This window comes from Rhinopithecus bieti, unplaced genomic scaffold (genome assembly GCF_001698545.2).
Source record: "Rhinopithecus bieti isolate Rb0 unplaced genomic scaffold, ASM169854v2 scaffold_10315, whole genome shotgun sequence".
In the NCBI taxonomy this organism is placed as follows: Eukaryota; Metazoa; Chordata; class Mammalia; order Primates; family Cercopithecidae; genus Rhinopithecus; species Rhinopithecus bieti.
The window spans coordinates 152,329-174,208 of NW_016806560.1; the positions used below are offsets into that span (position 1 = coordinate 152,329).

The 21,880-nt window shown below is 43.9% G+C and overlaps 1 protein-coding gene across 1 annotated transcript in view; it reads right to left on the reverse strand.

Moving 5' to 3' along the window:
• SGPP2 (sphingosine-1-phosphate phosphatase 2) overlaps nt 1-16,215 on the reverse strand; it is a 143,124-nt gene extending 126,909 nt beyond the window's left edge. Inside the window, exon 1 of the mRNA XM_017876825.1 lies at nt 15,902-16,215. Within this exon, the coding sequence (XP_017732314.1) occupies nt 15,902-16,120 (219 nt within the window). The 5' untranslated portion in view covers nt 16,121-16,215. The remainder of the gene's footprint in view (nt 1-15,901) is intronic.
• Nucleotides 16,216-21,880: the final 5,665 nt, after the last annotated feature.

Below are 21,880 nucleotides of genomic sequence, written 5' to 3' on the forward strand. Positions count from 1 at the left end.
AAAAAAAAAAAAAAAAAGAAATCTACTGGAGTACTTCACATAGTTTAATAAATATTTCTTCAAGGTAAGGATCATAATCAATACAGTTGATATTTGGCACTTTATTACAAAAGATGTCAATGATAATTTTTTAAGGTTCTCATATGGATCAATGGTAATAATCTTAGTAGCTAATATTCCTCAAAAGTACAAAATGTCTTCAGAATCTTTTTATAAAATGAAAATAATTGAACTCTTTCTAAACATAAAATTCCCACCTTCAGATTGTAAACAATGCAGAGTACACAGAAAATTACAAGTAAGAAAATAAAAATGACGTTTAAACCCTCTGTGCCTAAGAACCACCACTGGAAACATTTGGTTCATCACTCCAGATCCTTTTGAAAAAATATATTCAAATATATGCTCTACAGTTTTAAAATGTGTACATTTAAACTTTATATTATAAACCCTACTTTTAATCTGCTTTTCTGGTTGAACAATAGATCATGAATGTGTTTCCATGTCTAGAAGTATATGGAATTTTAATTACTTTTATAATACCCTTTGGATATTGTGATTAAATTTTTCCCTTTGTAGAACACAGTTGAATAAACCTTTTAAAATTGGATATTTGACAAATACTTTCTGATGATGAAAACTACTTGTGGGAGAAGAACATAAATCTAACTATTAAACAAATGTAATGGTTCTACCACATGAGGAATGGCTATTGTTGACCTTGAGTCCAGGGAAATAAGCCACTGAACCATGAGTCAGCCTCCCTGCCAAAGCCCCAGGCCTCACCGTTGAGAATACAGTTTAAATACGGAGGAATCTACTTTTATGTACATCAGAAGAGAATTAACTATTTTTAAAACTTTTCATTTAAAATTAGACAGCTACTCTCAATGAAATTACACATGGACAAAGTAATCCTCAAAAATGATCTCTTATGCTGAATACACTTTCCTGGTTTTATTTTCTTTTAGTTCACACTATACCAGCTAGAGCCGTGCAGCAGGCACAAAACGTGTGAAAAAGTAGAAGGGAGTGTAGATCTCAGATGGCTCTTTTAAGATGTTCTGTGGTTAAAGGAAGCAGAGAGTATCAGATTCCAGGGCTGCTAGGCTGAAAGCTGATGTTCTGCGGTGGGTGAAGAAGGGGATTAATGACTTGAAGAATGTTTGTAGACTGAAGAGGAAAAAAGGGCAACTGGAAGAGAGACTGAAGTCATCGTAATACGCAAATTTGATCTACTTGCAAACCAATTTAAAGTAGCTTAACAAAATGTTAAAAATCAGTATTTTAAAACACAAAAAACGGCTGGGCACAGTGGCTCACACCTGTAATCCCAGCACTTTGGGAAGCCAAGGTGGGCAGATCACAAGGTCAGGAGTCTGAGACCAGCCTGACCAATATGGTGAAACCCCATCTCTACTAAAAATACAAAAATTAGCCGGGCGTGTTGGTGGGCACCTGGAGTTCCAGCTACTCGGGAGGCTGAGGCAGGAGAATTGCTTGAACCCAGGAGGCAGAGGTTGCAGTGAGCTGAGGTTGCACCCTACACTCTGGCCTGGGTGACAGAGCGAGACTCCATCTCAAACAAAAACAAAAACACACAAAACATAAGGCTATAAAACAAGTCTATCAAAATAAAATTAAGGACAAATGTGCTTCTCTGACACTCAAACACTTCTCTGTGCTTTCCTTGGCACATAGAAGCAGTCAGTTAGCAGAAGGCTGACAGTCAAGCCCTGAAGCTCTGGAAACAATAGCATGGCAGGCTCAGAAGCCACCTTCTCCCGAATGCTATTGTACATTTCCTTGTGCAGAAATACAAATAATGCCTGTAGCAAAAGTTGTGAGAAAAATGGCAGAACCATTTTTTACAAGGCAGTATTGATTTTTTAAACTTTCTTTTGAGATAATTATAGATTCACAAGCAGTTGCAAAGGTAGTACAGCTGTGCAAGCTGCTCTGCCACTTGGGCCATATGACCCAGCAGATCCAATGGTGCTTGAGGTGTCAGTGGCAGATGCTGTTTGGAGCCTTTGGTAGGACCCTATAGGTGAATCACAGTGGGAGTCTCCAGGATTTTGGAGCAAGGCCCTACCATCTTCTGCAGATAACTACTCTCCCTTTGAGAGACAGCTCTTGGCCCGTTACTAGGCTTTGGTGGAAACTGAAGATTTGACTATGGGTTATCAAGTCACCATGTGACCTGAACTACCTATCAAGAACTGGATGCTTTCTGACCCATCTAGCTATAAAGTGGGTCATGAACAGCAGCATTCCATTATCAAATGGAAGTGGTCTATACATGATCGGGCTAGAGCAGGTCCCGAAGGCACAAGTAAGTTACATGAGGAAATGGCTCAAATGCCCTTGGTCTCCACTCCTGCCACCTGCCTTCTCTCCCCCAGCCTGCATTGAAGGCCTCATGGAGAGTTCGCTATGATCAGTTGACAGAGAAAGAGAAGACTAGGGCCTGGTTCACAGATGGTTCTGCACTATAGGCAGGCATTGCCTGAAAGTGGGCAGCTGTAGCACTACAGCCTCTTTCTAGGACATCCCTGAAGCACAGCAGTGAAGGGAAATCTTCCCAGTGGGGAGAACATCGAGAAGTGCACCAGTTGTGCACTTTGCATGGAAGGAGAAGTGGCCAGATGTGCAATTGTGTAGTGACTCATGGGCTGTAGCCAATGGTTTGACTGGATGGTCATGGACTTGGACGAAGCATGATTGGAAAATTGGTAACAAAGATATTTGGGGAAGAAGTATGTGGAAGGACCTCTCTGAGTGGTCAAAAATTGTGAAGACATTTGTATCCCATGTGAGTGCTCACCAGTGGGTGACCTCAGCAGAGGAGGATTTTAATAATCAAATGGATGGGATGACCCATTCTGTGGACACCACTCAGCCTCTTTCCCCAGCCACCCCTGTCATCACCCAATGGGCCCATGAAAAAACTGGCCGTGGTGTAAGGGATGGAGGTTATGCATGGGCTTAGGAACATGGACTTCCACCCATCAAGACTGACCTGGCTATGGCCACTGCTGAGTGCCCAATTTGGTAGCAGCAGAGACCAACACTGAGCCCTCGATATGACACCATTCCTCGGGTGATCAACCAGCTACCTGGTGGCAGGTTGATTGTATTGAACCTCTTCTATCATGGAAAGGGCAGAGGTTTGTCCTCACTGGAATAGACATTTACTCCAGATATTGGTTTGCCTCTCCTGCACACAATGCTTCTGCCAAGTCTATCATCCATGGACTCATGGAATGCCTTATCTACCATCATGGTATTCCACACAGCATTGCCTCTGACCAAGGTACTCACTTTACGCTTAAAGATGTGTGGCAGTGGGCTCATGCTCATGGAATTCACTGGTTGGACCATGTTCCCCATCATCCTGAAGCACCTGGATTGATAGAATGGTGGTATGGCCTTTTGAAGTCACAGTTACAATGCCAACAAGGTGACAGTACTTTGCAGGGTGGCAGCAAAGTTCTCCAGAAGGTTGTGTATGCTCTGAATCAGTGTCTCATATATGGTACTGTTTCTCCCATAGTCAAGATTCATGGGTCCAGGAATTAAGGGGTGGAAGTGGAAGTAGCACAACTTGCCATCACCCCTACTGATCCATTAGCAAAATTTTTGCTTCCTGTTCCTGTGACGTTATGTTCTGTTGGCCTAGAAGTCTTAGTTCCAGAGGGGGGAATGCTGCCACCAGGAGGCACCACGACAATTCCATTAAACTGGAAGTTAAGATTGCCACCTGGACACTTTGGGCTCCTCCTACCTTTAAGTTAACAGGCTAAGAAAGGACTTACAGTGCTGCCTGGGGTGACTGACCGGGACTATGAAGATGATACTTCACTACAGAGTTAAGGAAGAGGATGCATAGAATACAGAAGACCCATTAGGGCATCTCTTAGTATCACCATGCCCTGTGATTAAGGTCAATGGGAAACTACAACAGCCCAATCCAGGCAAGACCCCTCAGGAATGAAGGTTTGGATCGCTCCACAAGGAAAAAACCACAACCTGCTGAAGTGCTTGCTGAAGGCAAAGGGAATATAGAATGGGTAGTAGAAGGTAGTCATCAATACCAGCTATGACCACGTGACCAGCTACAGAACCCAGGACTGTAATTGTCATGAGTATTTCCTTATTTTTTTGTTAAAAACATGTTCGTACATGTATACACTTGTACTAAGAAAATATCTTCATTTTATTTCCTTTCTCCTTTATCATATGACATAAGATTTATTGACTTCACATCAGCATTTAAGTATTGTTAACTTTACGTAATAGTACTTGCATTGGGGCTTGGTGAGTTTCCTGTTGTACGAAGGATAGTTGTATTACGTTAGACATAATTATAACCTTATTGTTTTCTGTATATGAAGATTACGTATGATCTCAGGAGATGTGCATGGGTTCAAGTTGACAAAGGGTGGACTTGTGATGGTTAATACTGAGTGTCAACTTGATTGGATTGAAGGATACAAAGTATTGATCCTGGGTGTGTCTGTGAGGGTGTTGCCAAAGGAGATTAACATTTGAGTCAGTGGTGTGGGAAAGGCAGACCCACTCTTAATCTGAGTGGGCACAGTCTAATCAGCTGCCACCTCAGCTACAATATAAGCAGGCAGAAAAATGTAAAAAGAGAGACTGACCTAGCCACCCAGCCTACATCTTCTCCTGTGCTGGATGCTTCCTGCCCTCGAACATTGGACTCCAAGTTCTTCAGTTTTGGAATTCAGACTGGCTCTCCTTGCTCCTCAACCTGCAGAAGGCCTATTGTGGGACCTCATGATTGTGTGAGTTACTACTAAATAAACTCCCCATCTCTCTCTCTCTCTATATATATATCTCTATATATATCTATATCTATATATATCCATTATATATATCTCCATTCCATTAGGTCTGTCCTCTAGAGAACCCTGACTAATACACAAACCGACTTCTAACAGAGGCTCCTTCCATTTGTCAAGCTTTAAACAAAATACTTGATGTTCTATTTCATAGTCACCCTTTAGTTATCTGTCACCTAAGCCCTTTCTCCACCAATTAAGGCCTGATCTTTTCTAGCTGCCGACACATTACCCCAGGAGCCTGTGCATTCACCACCACACCTCTTTCTCCTACCCACAGGAATCTTTGCTTTGATGGGCAGTTTTTCATAAAACTTTATGGAAACAAAATTTTTGCCATTTGGACAAATCAAAACATACCCTTAGATGACAGAAAGGGCATTTCTCATGAAGGCATTTACCAAATAAATGGTATTAACAAAGTACCAATGAGTCGGGTGCTTTGTTTTTTCATTAAACAATAGAGGTCTAGCACTGCCGATGAGCATTTGGGGGAGGAGGGAATAATATTTAAAATGGTTGAGGGAAACCACTGCCCCCTTTCCCAAGACTCCCAAGCCTTGACCTCAAGATCTTAGGTGATTGGTGCCTTCCCTTTTCATCTGCTCTGGCTCAAGCCTCAGGGACTTTTTGTTGTGACTGAAGTAAGATTGAGGGGACAAAAAACATGAGTCACACACCTACGCACTGAGACATCTCGCTGTGCCCTATAAACATATACAATTATTACGTGTCAATTATAAAATTAAAAATTACTTAATCAAAAATACACATCACAGTCTGGCCTTGATTTTTCAATATTTCACTTTCTCAGTATATGGAATGTATCTCACCAGGCAAGAAGAATAAGAAAGACCGGCGGATGCCCCAAATTTTAGTATTTTCATAGATTCCTAATATAGACAGGAACACTCTCGATGCGTTGCCTGGAAACCGTGACAGTGTTTTCTCACAAGAAAATCTCCTGCTAGATAAAATACAAGAATGCTTTTGTGCAGGACATAATTCTTATCGGGACCACAGAGGACTTAATCATTAACAGAAACTGTAACAAGAGGAAGTGAAAGTGCTTTTTGAAAAATGCAAATGTCTTGACATCTTAATTAGAAGTCAAAAAAGTTAAAATCACACCAGGGCCGCTGTCCACAGTCTTCCTAAAACATAGTAATTGAAATACATTTTTTTTTTTTTTTTTTTTTTTTTTNGGTCTCGATCTCCTGACCTCGTGATCCACCCGTCTCGGCCTCCCAAAGTGCTGGGATTACAGGCTTGAGCCACCGTACCCGGCCCTGAAATACATTTTTAAACTTGTCAGATGTTTCACCATCGACTAACTTTTTAGCAATACCTCCCTTCATGGCATCCATCAGGGGAAAGCAAAGCAATTAAAAAGTTATTCATTAATCAGAACCCTCTATCAGTTTCTTTTATGAAAAGGAAGAAGCCAACACAAGGAAAAAAGAAAATCATCAAGCTACAAGAAGACACAGCCAGGCCAAGTGCCCAGGGATGTTACCTCTGTTGTGAGAGGAAATTTCTTCCAAGTCAGAAAAAGGTGAGTTTAGCACACCCTTCAAGCTTCCATTCACCAGGTAGGATTAAGTACCTGGCTGTTCCAGGCATGTCAGGCCCTGAGGGTACACAGGTGAGTGGAGGGATCTAACTTCCTCTCCTTATTGTCCTTCCTCACCAGCCACCATTCCCAACTACAGTGAGAGAAATAATGACCTACTTGAAATTATGTGCAAATCCCTCAAAGTAGTAGGGATCAGCACATTCTGGTTGCACTGGGAGATCCCCACAGGCTCCCTCCACTGAGAGGGGTTTATAATATAATTCCTCAAGAACGAAGAAAACTGCAGCAGCCACACAGCCACCTTCTTTCCTAATGTCCTCTCTGAGCCATTCTATCCTGAAACACAACAGTTTCTCTAGCTTCTTAGGCTCAGTGGAGTCTGCCATACTCAAGTCTTAGCTTCTTTTCCACTCGGAAATTTTTCTTCTGCTTTGCTTTGCTTTGCCCCTCCCCTCCCCTCTCCTCCCTCCGCTCCCTCTCCCACTCTCTCCCTCTCTCTTTCTCTCTCTCTCTCTCTCTTTCTCTCTTTCTCTCTTTCTTTATTTCTTTATTTCTTTCCTTTTCAGAGTCTCACTCTTGTTGCCCAGGCTGGAGTGCAAAGGCATGATTTTGGTTCATCACAAACTCCACTCCCCGGGTTCAAGCAATTCTCCTGTCTCAGCCTCCCAAGTTGCTGGGATTACAGGCATGTGCCACCATACCCAGCTAATTTTGTTTTTTTTAGTAGAGACAGGGTTTCTCCATGTTGGTCAGGCTGGCCTCGAACTCCTTACGTCAGGTGATCCACCCGCCTCGGCCTCCCAAAGTGTTGGGATTACAGTTGTGAGCCACTGTGTCCGGCCTATCTTTTCTACAGACTTTTCATTCCCTCCCCCCGCTCTGGCTTCTGAGTTCCTATTGTTTCCTGGGTGTTGGGGCTTCCGTTTCTTTACAACCTCCTTCTTTTATCTGAAGTTTATCAGAACTCCACCATTCATGTCTGGGTCTTGCATTCAGACTTGCTGAAGGAGCAATTCGATTGAGTCTGTTAGTCACCGCACAATATGTATGATCTTAATTGGATGATGTCCTCATGCCAAGCCATGTCATAAAATGCTGACCAGCCTATAGAAGGCTGCCTTTCACTCCAGGGCTGAGCCCTGGCTCAATCAGCTTGTAGTCATAATGATGGGATCTTATGATTCAAAACATGGCAACCTCTGTCTTAAGAAACCATTTGTACTTTTTCCTCCTAAAGCATCTGTGGGTGACAGTGACAATAGAAGTATCATGAAGAACCCAAAACAGACATTAAGGTTTGATTTCATGTGAGTCCTGCATTTGTTGCTGCTTGAATCTAACATCACTATTTCTTAAAAGGCTTCACCACTGGGCTCCCTCCATACTCCACAGGCACCCCCATCAATCCTGCACAGAGACACCCTGAGATCCCTTCTTAACACAGTGCTCTGAGTTGCCAATTCTGATTTGGCACACAGGATGAAATTGACTGCTATCTTCTTGTGTATAGGATAAAGTCCAAATTCTGCAGTAAGCCACATTAAGGCTTCAGCCTAAAACTCTGGCTGCAGCCCAAAACTGCAGCTGTATTATCACAGCAATTTATTCATGCAACTTGCGCTGGGTGGGTTCCATTTCTCCTCTCTGGTCCACTCTCTGCCTATCTGCAGGGGACTGACCTTGATGGACTGCTTCAACCACCTCCCGAGCTCTCTGACTGTGGGCTAAATTTGGTTAAAGGTGGGGCACTGGTAGGATATGAGAAAGAGGGCATATGGAGAATGAGCTTGAGATCTGATCCCCACCCCGCCAGCCTCTTCCTGCCTGGCTGTGGCTGCCTTTCTTTGCTAAGGGCTTCAGCTCTGGTCAGGGGATTCCCTCTGCCATCTAAGCTCTCAGTAGGTCTGGGTTACCTGAACCCTATTCCCTGTTCTTGCTTTTTTAGGCCCAAGTTGCTTGCTCCAAGATGCTTCATCCTCCCATGTTGGTTTTCTTCCAACCCTGCCCACATCTTTGTAAATAGTCCTTCAATTACCCCTACCTTGTACAATTTTTAAATAGACTTGGGGCGGGGGCGGGGGACAAGGTCTCTCTCTGCCACCTAGACTGGAGTGCAGTGGCATGATCTTGGCTCACTGCAATCTCTACCTCCCGGGTTCAAGCAATTCTAATGCCTCAGCTTCCCAAATAGCTGGTACATCAGATGTGTGCCACCACGCTTGGCTAATTTTCATATTTTTTGGTAGAGACAGGGTTTCACCATGTTGGCCAGGCTGGTCTTGAACTCCTGACCTCAAGTGATCCACCTGCCTTGGCCTCCCGAAGTGCTGTGATTACAGCTCCTGACCTCAAGAGAGCCACCATGCCTGGCCTAAATAGACTATTTCTTTTAAAGAAAAAGTTTAAATTTATAAAAAGATTGAAAAGATAATACACAATTCCCATATACTCCCAGCCTTCCTTATACTCTGTAGCCAGTTACCCCTATGATTAACATCTTATGTTGGTATGACACATTTGTTACAATATTGATACATTATTATTAACTAAAGTCCATACTTTACACAGGCTTCCTTATTTTTTTTATTTTTTATTTTTTTTTGAGACGGAGTCTCGCTCTGCCGCCCAGGCTGGAGTGCAGTGGCCGGATCTCAGCTCACTGCAAGCTCTTTCTCCCGGGTTCACACCATTCTCCTGCCTCAGCCTCCCGAGTAGCTGGGACTACAGGCGCCCGCCACCTCGCCTGGCTAGTTTTTTGTATTTTTTAGTAGAGACGGGGTTTCACCATGTTAGCCAGGATGGTCTCGATCTGCTGACCTCGTGATCCGCCCGTCTCGGCCTCCCAAAGTGCTGGGATTACAGGCTTGAGCCACCGTGCCCGGCCGCTTCCTTATTTTTTACCTAAAGATTTTCTTTTTCTGTTCCATGACCTCATCCAGGATACTACATAACATTTAGTCACGCCTCCTTAGACTCCTCTTGAGTTGTGACAGGTTCTCAGAATTTCCTTGTTTCTGATGACCTTGACAGTTTTGAAGAGTACTGGTCAGATATTTTACAAAATGTCCCTCAACATGTAACAAGAATACAAAATTTTAACATGCATCAAGAGAACATGATGTCAACATGACTTACCACTGGTGATGTTGACCTTGATCATCTGGACAAGGGAGTGTCTGACAAGTTTCCATACTGCAAAATTACTTTTATCCCCCTTCTCTTTCCATATGCCATATTCTTTGAAAGGAAGTCACTATGTACAGCCCATGTTAGGGAGGCTGGGTGTGGTGGCTGATGCCCGTAATCCCAGCACTTTGGGAGGCCGAGGCAGGCGGATCATGAGCTCAGGAGATCGAGACCATCCTGGCTAACATGGTGAAAATCTGTCTCTACTAAAAATACAAAAAATTAGCCAGGCGTGGTGGCGGGCGCCTGTAGTCCCAGTTACTCAGGAGGCTGAGGCAGGAGAATGGCGTGAACCCGGGAGGCGGAGCTTGCAGTGAGCTGAGATCCGGCCACTGCACTCCAGCCTGGGAGACAGCAAGACTTTGTCTCAAAAAATAAAAGAAAAAAAGAAAATTAAAGTAAAATATACATAAAATGTACCATTTTAATTATTTTTAAGGGTTTCAATCACCCTTTTTAAGTAGGCCAACCATTTCCTGCTGACACTCTGATGATACCCAGGCTGAACTTGTCATCATTCACCAAAAATGACGTGTGTCTTTATGTTCCAGCACACAAGAATCCAGGTATAGAAAGAGCTTCTCCCATTTTTGCCTGTTTGATTCCTACCCACTGTTTAAGCCCCAACTCAAGACTTCATGGGCTCCCCTGGGAAGGTGAGTTACTCCTGCTATTGTCTCCCTGTCCTTGTATTCATCCTTCTATTCTAGTATTTTTGTGTTTTTGCACTGCACCCTTTTATTTGGGCTTTCACAGGGAAGAAACTAAATTGTATTTATCTTTATGTCTGTAAGTCTGAGGACTGTCCCAGAAACATGGTATTGATCAATAGATGTTGATTGGAAATGAAGAAAGCAAAGGTGAGATAGAAGCCAAAGTGGTTTATTTTCTCCAAAGATTAAAGAGAGTATTAATATCTAACATTGACCAGGCGCAGTGGCTCACGCCTGTAATCCCAGCACTTTGGGAGGCTGAGGCCGGTGGATCATAAGGTCAGGAGATCGAGACCATCCTGGCTAACACGGTGAAACCCCGTCTCTACTAAAAAATACACAAAATTAGCCAGACATGGTGGTGGGTGCCTCTAGTCCCAGCTACTCGGGAGGCTGAGGCAGGAGAATGGCGTGAATCCTGGAGGCGCAGCTTGCAGTGAGCCGAGATCACGCCACTGCACTCCAGACTGGGAGACAGAGCTAGACTCCATCTCAAAAAAAAAAAAAAAAAAAAAACCTAACATTGGTGAGTGTGTGAGAAAACCTTCCTTGTAGTGGTTTGCCCTAGTAGACCCTTCCTGTGGGACAATTTGGTAATAGCTACGAAGAGCAATAATATATGCATTTTTTCACTCAGCAATTTCAAGTCTCGACATTTTATTTAGAAGATAATCAAAGACAGGTGGAGAGATACTTGTACAAAGATGTTATCATTTTTAATGCAAAAACTGGAAACAACCCAAAGGCACAGTGCCTAGCTGACTAAATCACAGTACATTCATCCTGTGGAGGAACATGCAGCCATTAAAAATTGGGCTGAACATTTACTAAGTGATTAGCAATGGGGGGTGATACAATGGGCATGAATTTAACTTTCTCTTTGTGTGTTTCCAAGTTTTCTCCTGCGAACAATGATATCTGTAACTAGAAAAAAAGATCAAATGTATACTTTCAAAATATCTCATTTTGTCATTTCACACGTAAGCATCCAATAAAGGATAATAAAAACTTGCAGTCTGATCTGTTGGCCAGTTTAGTTATGATGAAGCCAAAATGTCACAGCTGTCATGAACATTGCCTGCAGCCATCACTACTCTCCTACTGAATATACTAAGGGTGATGGGTCCCAGGAGAAGAGAACTCAGAGCTTCCCAACTTTGTTGGCCAGCGTCTCTGGACCCCTCTTCTAACCTGGATCTTGGACATTGGTTTATGTTTGTTTTGTTTTGAAAGCTTCTCTAACTGTACACTATACTCGAGACTATACTGTACAGCCATGGTTAGAAAACCATGATTCTTGGCCGGGCGCAGTGGCTCATGCCTGTAATCCCAACACTTTGGGAGGCAGAGGCGGGCAGATCACCTAAAGTCAGGAGTTCATGACCAGCCTGGCAAACATGGCAAAATCCCATCTCTACTAAAACTATAAAAATTAGCTGGACATGGAGGCTCATGCCTGTAATCCCAGCTACTTGGGAGGCTGAGGCAGGAGAATCGTTTGAATCCAAGAGGCAGAGGCTGCAGTGAATTGAGATGGAGCCACTGTACTCCAGCCTGGGTGACAGGGTAAGACTCTGTCTAAAAAAAAAAAAAAGAAAAAAACCCCAGAAAACCATGGTTTTTTTTTTTTTCCACTCCGCTCATTCTGCAGATGAGACAAACGAGGTTCAGAGAAGTCCAAAATGACATGAAGGTAAAACTAGATCCTGGTCTCTTGGTTTTCTAGTGTTTGTATTTTAGCACACCAATGAAATCAAGGGTGGAATTTCATAGATTAACAGATTTAGAAGGCCTCAAATGTTTCAAGAGGAAAACTTGAAATGTTTCAAGAGTCTAAGATTTCTGGAAACAACTTATCTTTGAACCTCTCCCTAAGTCAATGTGAGAACTATGTCTGAGCAGTTATCAAAAAGTACTGGACACAGGGGTATTAGAAAAGATGATCCTTAGTCTAACGGAATGCTGAGGAAGGCACTGCAGAGTCTAACTAAATACAGCCGTATTGAGTAAGCAAAAATGTTAGAAATCAAAATACCATTATATCCGAGGCTGGCTTTACCCCAGGACAAACAAATGAAATTCTCATCACACCTTTACCTTCCTGGACCAGTCCTAGAATCCTGCGTTTTGCTCAGGGCAGTGCCTCCCAAAGCAATAACCAAATATGGCTTCCTACAGTTACTCTTGCAAGTCAGATACCCTTGCAAACTGAAAGCAATACCACCTCTTTTCACACGATCTCCACCCTGTCCCAGCCGGTCCCAACAGGACACACCTCAGTGAATCAGATACAGTGACACCCTGGAATTTTCCCTGGAATCTGCACAGAGGAAAGCAGTTTAGACTTGGGAGTCAAAAGATCTGACTTCCCCTGACTGTGCGGATATCCTGGAGTCCTCACCAAATCACTTAACCCTTCAGGACTCAGACTTTCTGTGAAATTCATGACTACTGGGCAATCTCTTAAGGCCCTGTCCAATTTATTCAATGACAGGCTTGTGCAAGCCAAGCCCACTCCTGGTTCGTAAAAGATGCAGTTAATCTTTAAGCTAGCGGTGTGTGGTGTAATGAGAACTTGTAGAGGAAACTTTCAGTCACTTGAAAACAGGAAACACTTGTCATGTGTTCAAAATTAAAACAAATATAGAAAATGTGAAAGGTGGGAAGGTAAATTAGATTCATTAAGATCTCAAGTCACTCAAATGAAGAAGAAAACTTCTCTATTGTTTGAAGGGTCTTAAATCAATGTCCTGGTGCTACCTGCTAGGCTATGTGGAAAAATCACTTGATTTTCAATATTCACTCATTTTTTAAAAAAGAAAAACAAAACATCGCCAGTCACAGTGACTGACATCTATAATTCCAGCACTCTGCAAGACTGAGAAAGAAGGATCACTTGAGGCCAAGAGTTTAAGACTAGTCTTGGCAACATAGTGAGACCCTGTCTCTACAAACAAACAAACAAACAAACAAACCAGATGATGGTATGCATCCATAGTCTTAGCTACACAGGAGGCTGAGGCAGGAGAACTGCAGGAGCCCAGGAGGTGGAGGATACAGTGACTTATGATTGTGCCACTGCACCCCACCCTGGGTGATACAGCAAGACCCTGTCTCTTAAAAAAAAAAAGTTTAAAACTATAATTTTATATTGCAATCTACATGCATGTATTCATAAAAGTGACTAGCTCCTCCTATATGCCAGGCTATGGGAAGAAAATAAGGACCATAACAGACAAGTTTCCTGCATTCTTAGAGCTTATCCTCTGGAGGGGCTGGGAATGATCAGATATCCACACAAAGGCACATTTAGACAATGTGATAAATGCTGTAATGAAGAAACGCAGAAAGCAAAGAGAAACTATAGCAGGGGGAGCGAGGCTGGAAGGTCAGAGAGGGCACCCATGGAGGAACTGACCTTTGGAAATAGAAGGATGGGTGGGGAGGATATTTAGAGAAAGGACAGGCAGTTCAGGCATGCCAAGGCCTGTACAAAGGCCTGCAGAGAGGGCAGCACACTTTTCACAACTGCCCCCTTAAAGTCCTATAAATTACCTGAGTGCAGGTATGCCATCATTTCTGAGGGGGAGACTGTGTGTGTGTGTGTGTAAAGGATTAATCTTCCCAAGTTATTTGAAACCAACCTACCTGTAAAAACATTTATTAACCTTTCATTTATCAAGCACTCTCAAGTTTATGATTTCCCCCATTATATACCAACACAATGATTTCTTATCTTGGGCATTCGGCTTTCTTGCTTTTACATGATCTGTGAGCAGAAGTCCTGTGTTGGCTGGGTGGGTATGGGGAAACCCTCACCACTTCGCTCACTGAAGACCCAGGATTGTCAAGCAGTAAGAAGATAACGCTGTGTAAGAAATCTGCTTATCTTGCTTTTAAAGGTCAAGAGGATCCAACTCTGGAGTTTAAAGTTAAGTTACCAGAGGTGATGCTTAAAACAGTTTGAAAAGCACTGGTGGAACAATTCACTCTTTTTCAGCTTCCTGAATTACAGCAACAGGGTAGAAGCTTGTGAAGAGAGCAACAGAAAGCAACTCACTTCTCTACCTGTGGGTGTAAACGGTGTGTGCACCGAATATGTCACAGCACGTTTCAGCCATGGGACTGGTTTTTTGTTTGTTTGTTTTGGTGTTTTTTTTGTTTTGTTTTGTTTTTTTGAAAAGAGTCACGCTCTGTCTCCTTGGCTGGAGTGCAGTGGTACGATCTTGGCTCACTGCAGCCTCTGCCTCAAGCTATTCTCCTGCCTCAGCCTCCCAAGTAGCTGGGACTACAGGACGCACCACCATGCCCAGCTGATTTCTTATCCCCCCCTACCCTGCCCTCTTTTAAGACAAGGCAAGAGAAAAGAGGGGTTCTCATACTCATCTATAAGTTACCAGAATGTCACATGGGATAAAGAAGGGACAGTAAAGAGGAAAAAATACAGAGGGGGATTTCTCTGGAGTGGAACTCACAACCACCCTCACCCTCCCAAACTAATTGTATAATCCAATGCCTATAATATTCCATTCCACACAGAAGCCAGGTTCTTCATAATTCCTCAGTTACTACATCTAGAAATTTACACGTAAATAAAGGCCACCTTTCTTTCACCAAAACCTTCTAGGAAGAACAAAATGTGGCTGTGTACAAGGAATTCGAATTATTAATACGTTTGCTTCTGTTCTCCTGCGCCACACTTTTGACTTTGCTGAGGGAAAGGGCAGGTGCAGCCAGGGCTCCCGGTAGACATGCGTCCCCAGAAGCCAAGTGCAGCCCGTCTGGTCCCTCCTGCCTGGAGTCCCTGTGCACTGCGACGACGACGCATGCTGGTTCCCCCCAAGCCGCAGTGGGTTGTATAACCACGCTCTGAACGCCTAGCGGGGAGCGTGGCGAGCTTGCCTCCCAGAAGCATCTGTTAGAAGTCACTGGTGTCGGTCTACAAAAGACCTACCAGGCAAGAGGGACCCCCAGACTCTAGGGGAGGAAAAGCGGGAGGTGCTGTTAAGACATCATCGCTGGGGGTAGTCCAGGGAGGTTGTAAATCTCTCTAGGAGCTGTGTGAGTCCCAAGTTCTGTCCCAAGAGCTGGCGGTGCAGCGCGGTGAGGAGCGCCCTGAGCCCGGCTGCACCCGCATTTGTGTGGATCAGGGAAGGGGGATGGGCGGAAATGCAAGAATACAAGGGGGAGTCTAAGAACATCTCCCCCGGGAAGTGTCAAGGGCATCCCCGTTCCTCTGTTCCATTACGTAACTCTTACATATCTGCTGGCATCTACGTGAATTTAACTACTTTTCAAAGTGGGAAGTCTCTAAATGGACTGCATTGAAAGCGTCTGGGGATATCTCAATAAACCCGGTTGCCCCTGGCAGCGTTGGAGGGTGGCATCCTGGTTACTGGAAGGCCAGGCCTCCCCGTCCGCTCGCAGCGGCGGGAGCCGGGTCGCTGCCGGGGACGGCGCCCTCTCGGCCCGGCCGGCCCCGCGAGGCTGAGTCGCCGGGACCCCCACGTCCGCAGCCGCCCCCTCCCCGTCCCCGGCGAACACCTGCCCGCGGTTACCTCCGGCGCCGCGGCTCTGCGCAGCCCGTTGGCCGGGGCCCCGCCGCCCTTGCAGTTGACAGCGGGGAGATGCTCGACCCCGAGGACCCGCGCTGCGCGCTCCGTGGGGTCCGCGCCATTCTCCCGGGGGCCTTCATCCGGAGCAGGGAAGAGCCCGCAGCGGCGCTGGAAGCGGGCGACGAGCTGGGAATCCTGCAGGCTCCGCAGCAGCTCGGCCATGGTGAGCCCAGGGCCGCGCTCCGCCGCCGCCGCCGCCGCCACGCCGGCCGGTGCCCTCCGCTGGCACCGCCACTCCCGCCTCGCCCCCGCCGGTCCGGCACTCCGGGAGGAGGCCGGGCGGGCGGAGCCGCGGGCCCAGCCAACAGGTGCGCCGCCCGGGTCCTAGCGCCCTCCCAGGTGTCCGCCTCCACCTTGCGCAAGGCGCGTGCCCCTTTCGCTCCGTCCCGGAGGGCTTGGGCGGCCCCGGACTGCCTGTAACCAGGTAGAGGAGTGCCGAGGTCCGAACTTCGCCTCTCTTCTCCCTGCTCCCCCAACCCCCGCATTTTCTCCCCCCGGCAGACGTGACACTAATGGGAGTGGCCGAGCGCGCGTGCACCTGCGCGAGCCCATCCTTTCGGGCTCAGGTTGATCCCATAGTGACCTTCCTTGCAAGTCTGAACCCATGGTGAAGTCGGATTTCCTCGGACGCCAGCTCCCCACAGCCAGTCACGTACTCCCACCTTCCTGCAAGACTAGTTCCCAGTAAATACAGCGAGTCCCCTAGGGAAAATTTCCAGGTTCTTTCCAAACTGCGTGATGCAACGTCTCCCCAGAGGTCCGAACACCCTTGAGCTTGCTCAAGTACCCAGGAGGATCAAAGTGGGCCCTGAGTCATCTTCTGCGTCGCTGCCCCTGCCCTTCTGATTTGGCAACTGGGGAACAGTTTCAGGTGGGTGGGGAGGAAACTCCTTTCTGGGTTTTCCGCATTGAGAACAAAGATGCTTACCGCTCTCTCCTACTTCTTTCTTTCCGCTCTGCCTCGCTTTAAGCAATGACACTGGAAGGACCGCACCAGACCACTTAGGGAGTTTAAACGAGAAGAGAGCAAAGTACTGGAGGACTGGGGACAGGATTAAGTATCTCACTGCACCTGCACCTGCTTTAGAGCGCTCAGCAGAATACAGCAAAGGAAACATCTTGCAGGCTGGGTTTGGTTTTCCCTCCTCCCTCCTACATTTCCCTCCTGGGCTCAGAGATTCCTTGGGAGGCAACAGTCAAATTAGGCCCAGGTGATCGGTCTGCAACAAAAGTGCAATTCAATCCTGTCTTTCGTTTGCCGCAGAAATCTGCATGTTTCCTGATTGTCCATGCAAAAGTCTACTAAGAATTTGGTTGCACAAATGATTAATGAACACCTGTCACTGCCTTATTTATTTATTCAGTTGTCCTTATCGGTCTGAATGTCTTTGGGATGTGACTTTCCAGGATGATGTAGTCCCCTTCATGCTCTAGTTTCTACTTTTCTTGCTTCTCAGTCCTGTCTGGAAAGCAAAGTCAAGGGGACTGAGAGAATGCTGAAGCTCCTAAGGGAAACCATTTTCCTCTTACAGAAGACACGCAGAGTTATTGTCACGCCTGGCGGGATCACACAGAAATGCCCAGCCCAGGAGGTGGAAGCATCTCTCCCGAGTGCTGCTGGCTGTCATTGACAGGTGTGAGGCAAAACCCTGTGGTTGGGTTTTAGAAGCTGGAGCTGTGATCGTTGGGGCCCTGTTCTGCTTACGTGTTAAAGAAATATGTTTTCCTGTGAAGACACTGGCATTGTGTGTCTCCCAAATTTAGTGCTTCGATTTTTCTTTCTGCCAATTAGGAAAAAGAGGCAAAGCAAAACATGGCACACGTAGCATTAATTGTCAAAGAATTATAGTCGTAGACAGAGCATTTTATCTCCATGGAGGATCAGTTACTGATTCCACCTTCTAGTGCTTCACCAAGTCACCTGATGTAAGTCACTGTACGTCTCAGTTTATCCCTGTAATGAAATGATAATCCTCACTTCTTAGGCCGGGCGCGGTGGCTCAAGCCTGTAATCCCAGCACTTTGGGAGGCCGAGACGGGCGGATCATGAGGTCAGGAGATCGAGACCACCCTGGCTAACACAGTGAAACCCCGTCTCTACTAAAAAATACAAAAAACTAGCCGGGCGTGGTGGCGGGCGCTGAGATCCGGCCACTGCACTCCAGCCTGGGCGACAGAGCGAGACTCCGTCTTCAAAAAAAAAAAAGAAATCCTCACTTCTTGTCTTTCTTATAAGGCTCTTGTAAAAGTAATCTTGAGACAATCTCTGTAAGGCCTAGTGAGATCATGATAACAAGGTGTATTGTGCTGGAGCCATTCAATCTAGGAATCATCAGGAGAACTTAGCTCTGAACATCTTGAGTGGGACCGAAGAGCCTCCTGGGCAGTGGTGAAGTACATTTCCCCAGAGCCTTTTTTTTCTAAGGCCCAGTCTGACATTTTGAACATGAATTTCTCAACCAACCTAACAAAAATCAACATCTTTGAGACGTGGTAGGGCTGAAAGACTGCCGTAATGGTGCAGAGATATTAAATAGTAGCTTGCAGTTATGTAAAAAAAATTTTCTTGATGCCAGAGAAATACCCTGTAGTTCTTTGATTGTTGAACACTAGTTATACCTGTGGGAAGTACATTTCGCATCCCGCCCCTACAATCCTTTTTTTTTTTTCTTTTTTGCCAGGGCAGATATCCAGTTATTTGTACTTTGCTCAATTGTATATATATATATATATATATAACAATTACAAAATGATACATTTAAAAGGAATTGATGATGGATATATTAATATTAGTTCAGATAAAGGTTAAGCTACTGTAACAAAGGGACCCCAAAATACAGTGGCTTAAGGAATACAGACATGCATTTCTCTTTCGTAGAATGGTTCTAAGGCAAGCAGTTGAGGTTAGTCGGAAACTCTGCTCCATGGCCCTACTCCGTGACTGTGGTTCTTTTAATCTTATTGCTCCACCATGGCCTGAAGTCATCGTCCTCTTTTGCATGGTTGAATCTATGTTAGGGCACATGTGAAGTTCAGCTCCTGAAAGGGTGAAAAAAGAGAGTGTTCTGAGCAGCAATGTCTTATTAAGCAAGTGAGGCAGAAGTTCACGCATCACTTTCACTGATATTCTATCAGTGAGAAACAACTGGAAATGTTATCTCTAGCAGGGCAACCTTACATCCAGCTGAAGCTCTATTCCTGTGGAAGAAGTGGAGGACAGAATTCTTTTGTGGACAACCAGCAGTCTCCACCAGTGTTAGGAAACTAATATTGGTTAAAATGTTGTACAGTGAAAATCCATGTTATAATTCAACCATAATCTACACATTTTATCTAGGCAGCTTGTCATTCACTTGGCATGTTATAAATACTTATGTGCAGATACAATTTTTTAAAGAAGCCACACTAAAAATAAGTTATTCCAAAAGACAATTGCCCAGGCATGGTAGCACATGCCTGTAATCTCAGCACATTGGGAAGCTGAGGTGGGAGGATTGCTTGAGGCCAGGAATTCAAGACCAGCTTGAGCAACACAGGGAGACCCCATCACTACAAAAAATTTTAAAAAGTTAGCCAGGCATGGTAGCATGAACTTGTAGTGCTAGCTACTCAGGAGGCTGAGGCAGAAGGATTGCTTGAGACCAGGAGGTTGAGGCTGCAGTGAGCCATGACCACACCACTGCACTCCAGCCTGGATAACAGAGTGAGATCTTATCTCAAAAAAAAAAGAAAAAGAAAGAGAAAGAAAGAAAGAAAGAAAGAAAGAAAGAAAGAAAGAAAGAAAGAAAGAAAGAAAGAAAGAAAGAAAGAGAAGGAAAGAAAAAATGGGGGCAGGGACAACTGGTAACTTTTAACAAATTAAAGTAATTTTCAAGTGTTGTTAAAATACCTTCACTTTAAATGAAAATTTTGGTATTAATTACATTATTGGTTTTTAAGTTCTGATTTAGAGTTATTTCTCTGCAGAGCAGGTTACTTCCAAATTACAACTAGACTGTTCAGTTTTCAATTGGTCAATGTTTCCTGGATCAAGACAAGTATACAGAATTTGGGTTCTATATTGATTATCTATTGCTGCATAACAAATTATCACACAAAAATAGTAGCTTAAAACAACAGCATTTATCATCTCAAAGTTTTTGCAGAGCAGGAATCCAAGTGTATTTTAGCTGGGTCCCCTGGCTCTGGCTTTCTCACAAGGTCACAGCCATGGTGCTGGTTGAGGCTACATCATCTCAAGGCTCAACTGGAGGTGGATTTGTTTCCAGGATCACTCAGACGATGGTTGGCAGATTTCAATTAGCTGCAGACTGTTGGCCAGAGGCCATTCCCTCTTTGTCAACACATGGGCCATTTCATAGAATAGCTCATTATACAGCCACTTCATAGAATAGCTCATTATACAGCCCTTTGCTTCACCAAAATAAGCAAATGAGGAAATCAAGACATACAGACAGAGTCTGAACAGGACAAAATAGAAGTCTTTTATAGCCCAATCTTGGAGGTAACATTCCAATAGTTTTATCCTATTCTACTTCATAGAAGCAAGTCCCTAGATGTAGCCCACACTGAAGGATGACAGAGGGAGTGAGAGAAGAATAGGAGTACTAAGAGGTAGGGATTGTTGGGAGCCTTTTCAGAAGTTGCATACTACAAGTTCTTCATGTTTACATTAATTTTCTAATTTCATAGCCACAATATCAATATTTATCATCCCTAAGAAATACAATGTATAGTCTTGGCCTCAAGGAGCTTCCACCTGTTGCATACACATAAGATGCATACACAGAGAAAAACACATGCAATAACATAAAAAAATACTAAAAGGAAAAAAATGGAGCACCAGATGACAATTTCTAGTAAAAAAACTACATGTATCACATCTGTAATTCTCAAATCTGGAATCAGAATTATTTCAAAAATCTGCCAAGATTACAGACCTCTTAAAAGAAAGTATAAATTCTTAAATTAGAAAAGAGAAAAACAATGAAACTAATAAATGCCAAATAGAGTTATTGGAAAAAATGCAACAAAGTAGACAAACCGTTAGCTAATATAATAAAGGAAGAACAAGAGGAAAAACAAAAGCACAAAATTTTAAATACTGAAGGAAAAATAATCATTAAAAGCAGAGAAAAAAATTTAAAAGCCTGAGAGCCTACTTTGTACACCTCTACGAAAATAAGTTTAAATAATAGATGAAATAGATTTTTTTTTAAGGAAAACACAACTTACTAAAATTGATCCCAGGAAAGAAAGTCTAACCAGACTAATTATCATAAAACAACTAGAGAAGGGGTGTTAAAATACTCCTCTATGAAAAGCACCAGGCCTAGCTGGCTTCACAAAAACATTCTATCCATCATTTAAAAAATGGGCAATCACAATGCTAATTAACGTATTCCAGATCATAGATGAAGACATTTTCAAATTTTCTTTTATGAAGCAATATATTCATCTTGAAACCTGAAATAGTACCAAAAGAAAATGACAGAATACTATCACTTGTGAAAATCATTCAAAAATCTTAAAATATCAGGAGTCAGACTTCAGCAGCTTATTAAAAAATACTTTTTAATTAAAGGAGTGAGATTTATTCTAGTAATGCAAGTAGGCTAAATATTAGAAATCCATCAATATTATCTATCATATTCATAAAACTAAAGAGAAAAATCATATGATCTGTTATGGACTGAGTTGTGTTCCCCGCCCTAAAAAAAGATATGTTGAAATCCTAATTCCTAATATTTCAGGATGTCATCTTATTTTGAGAGAGGGTCACCACAAATATAATTAGTCAACAAGAGGTCATACTGTACAGGTTGAGTATCCTAAATCTGAAAATCCAAAATTCAAAAATGGTCCAAAATTAACACTGTTTGAGCACTGACATGACACTCAAAGGAAATACTCAGTGGAGCG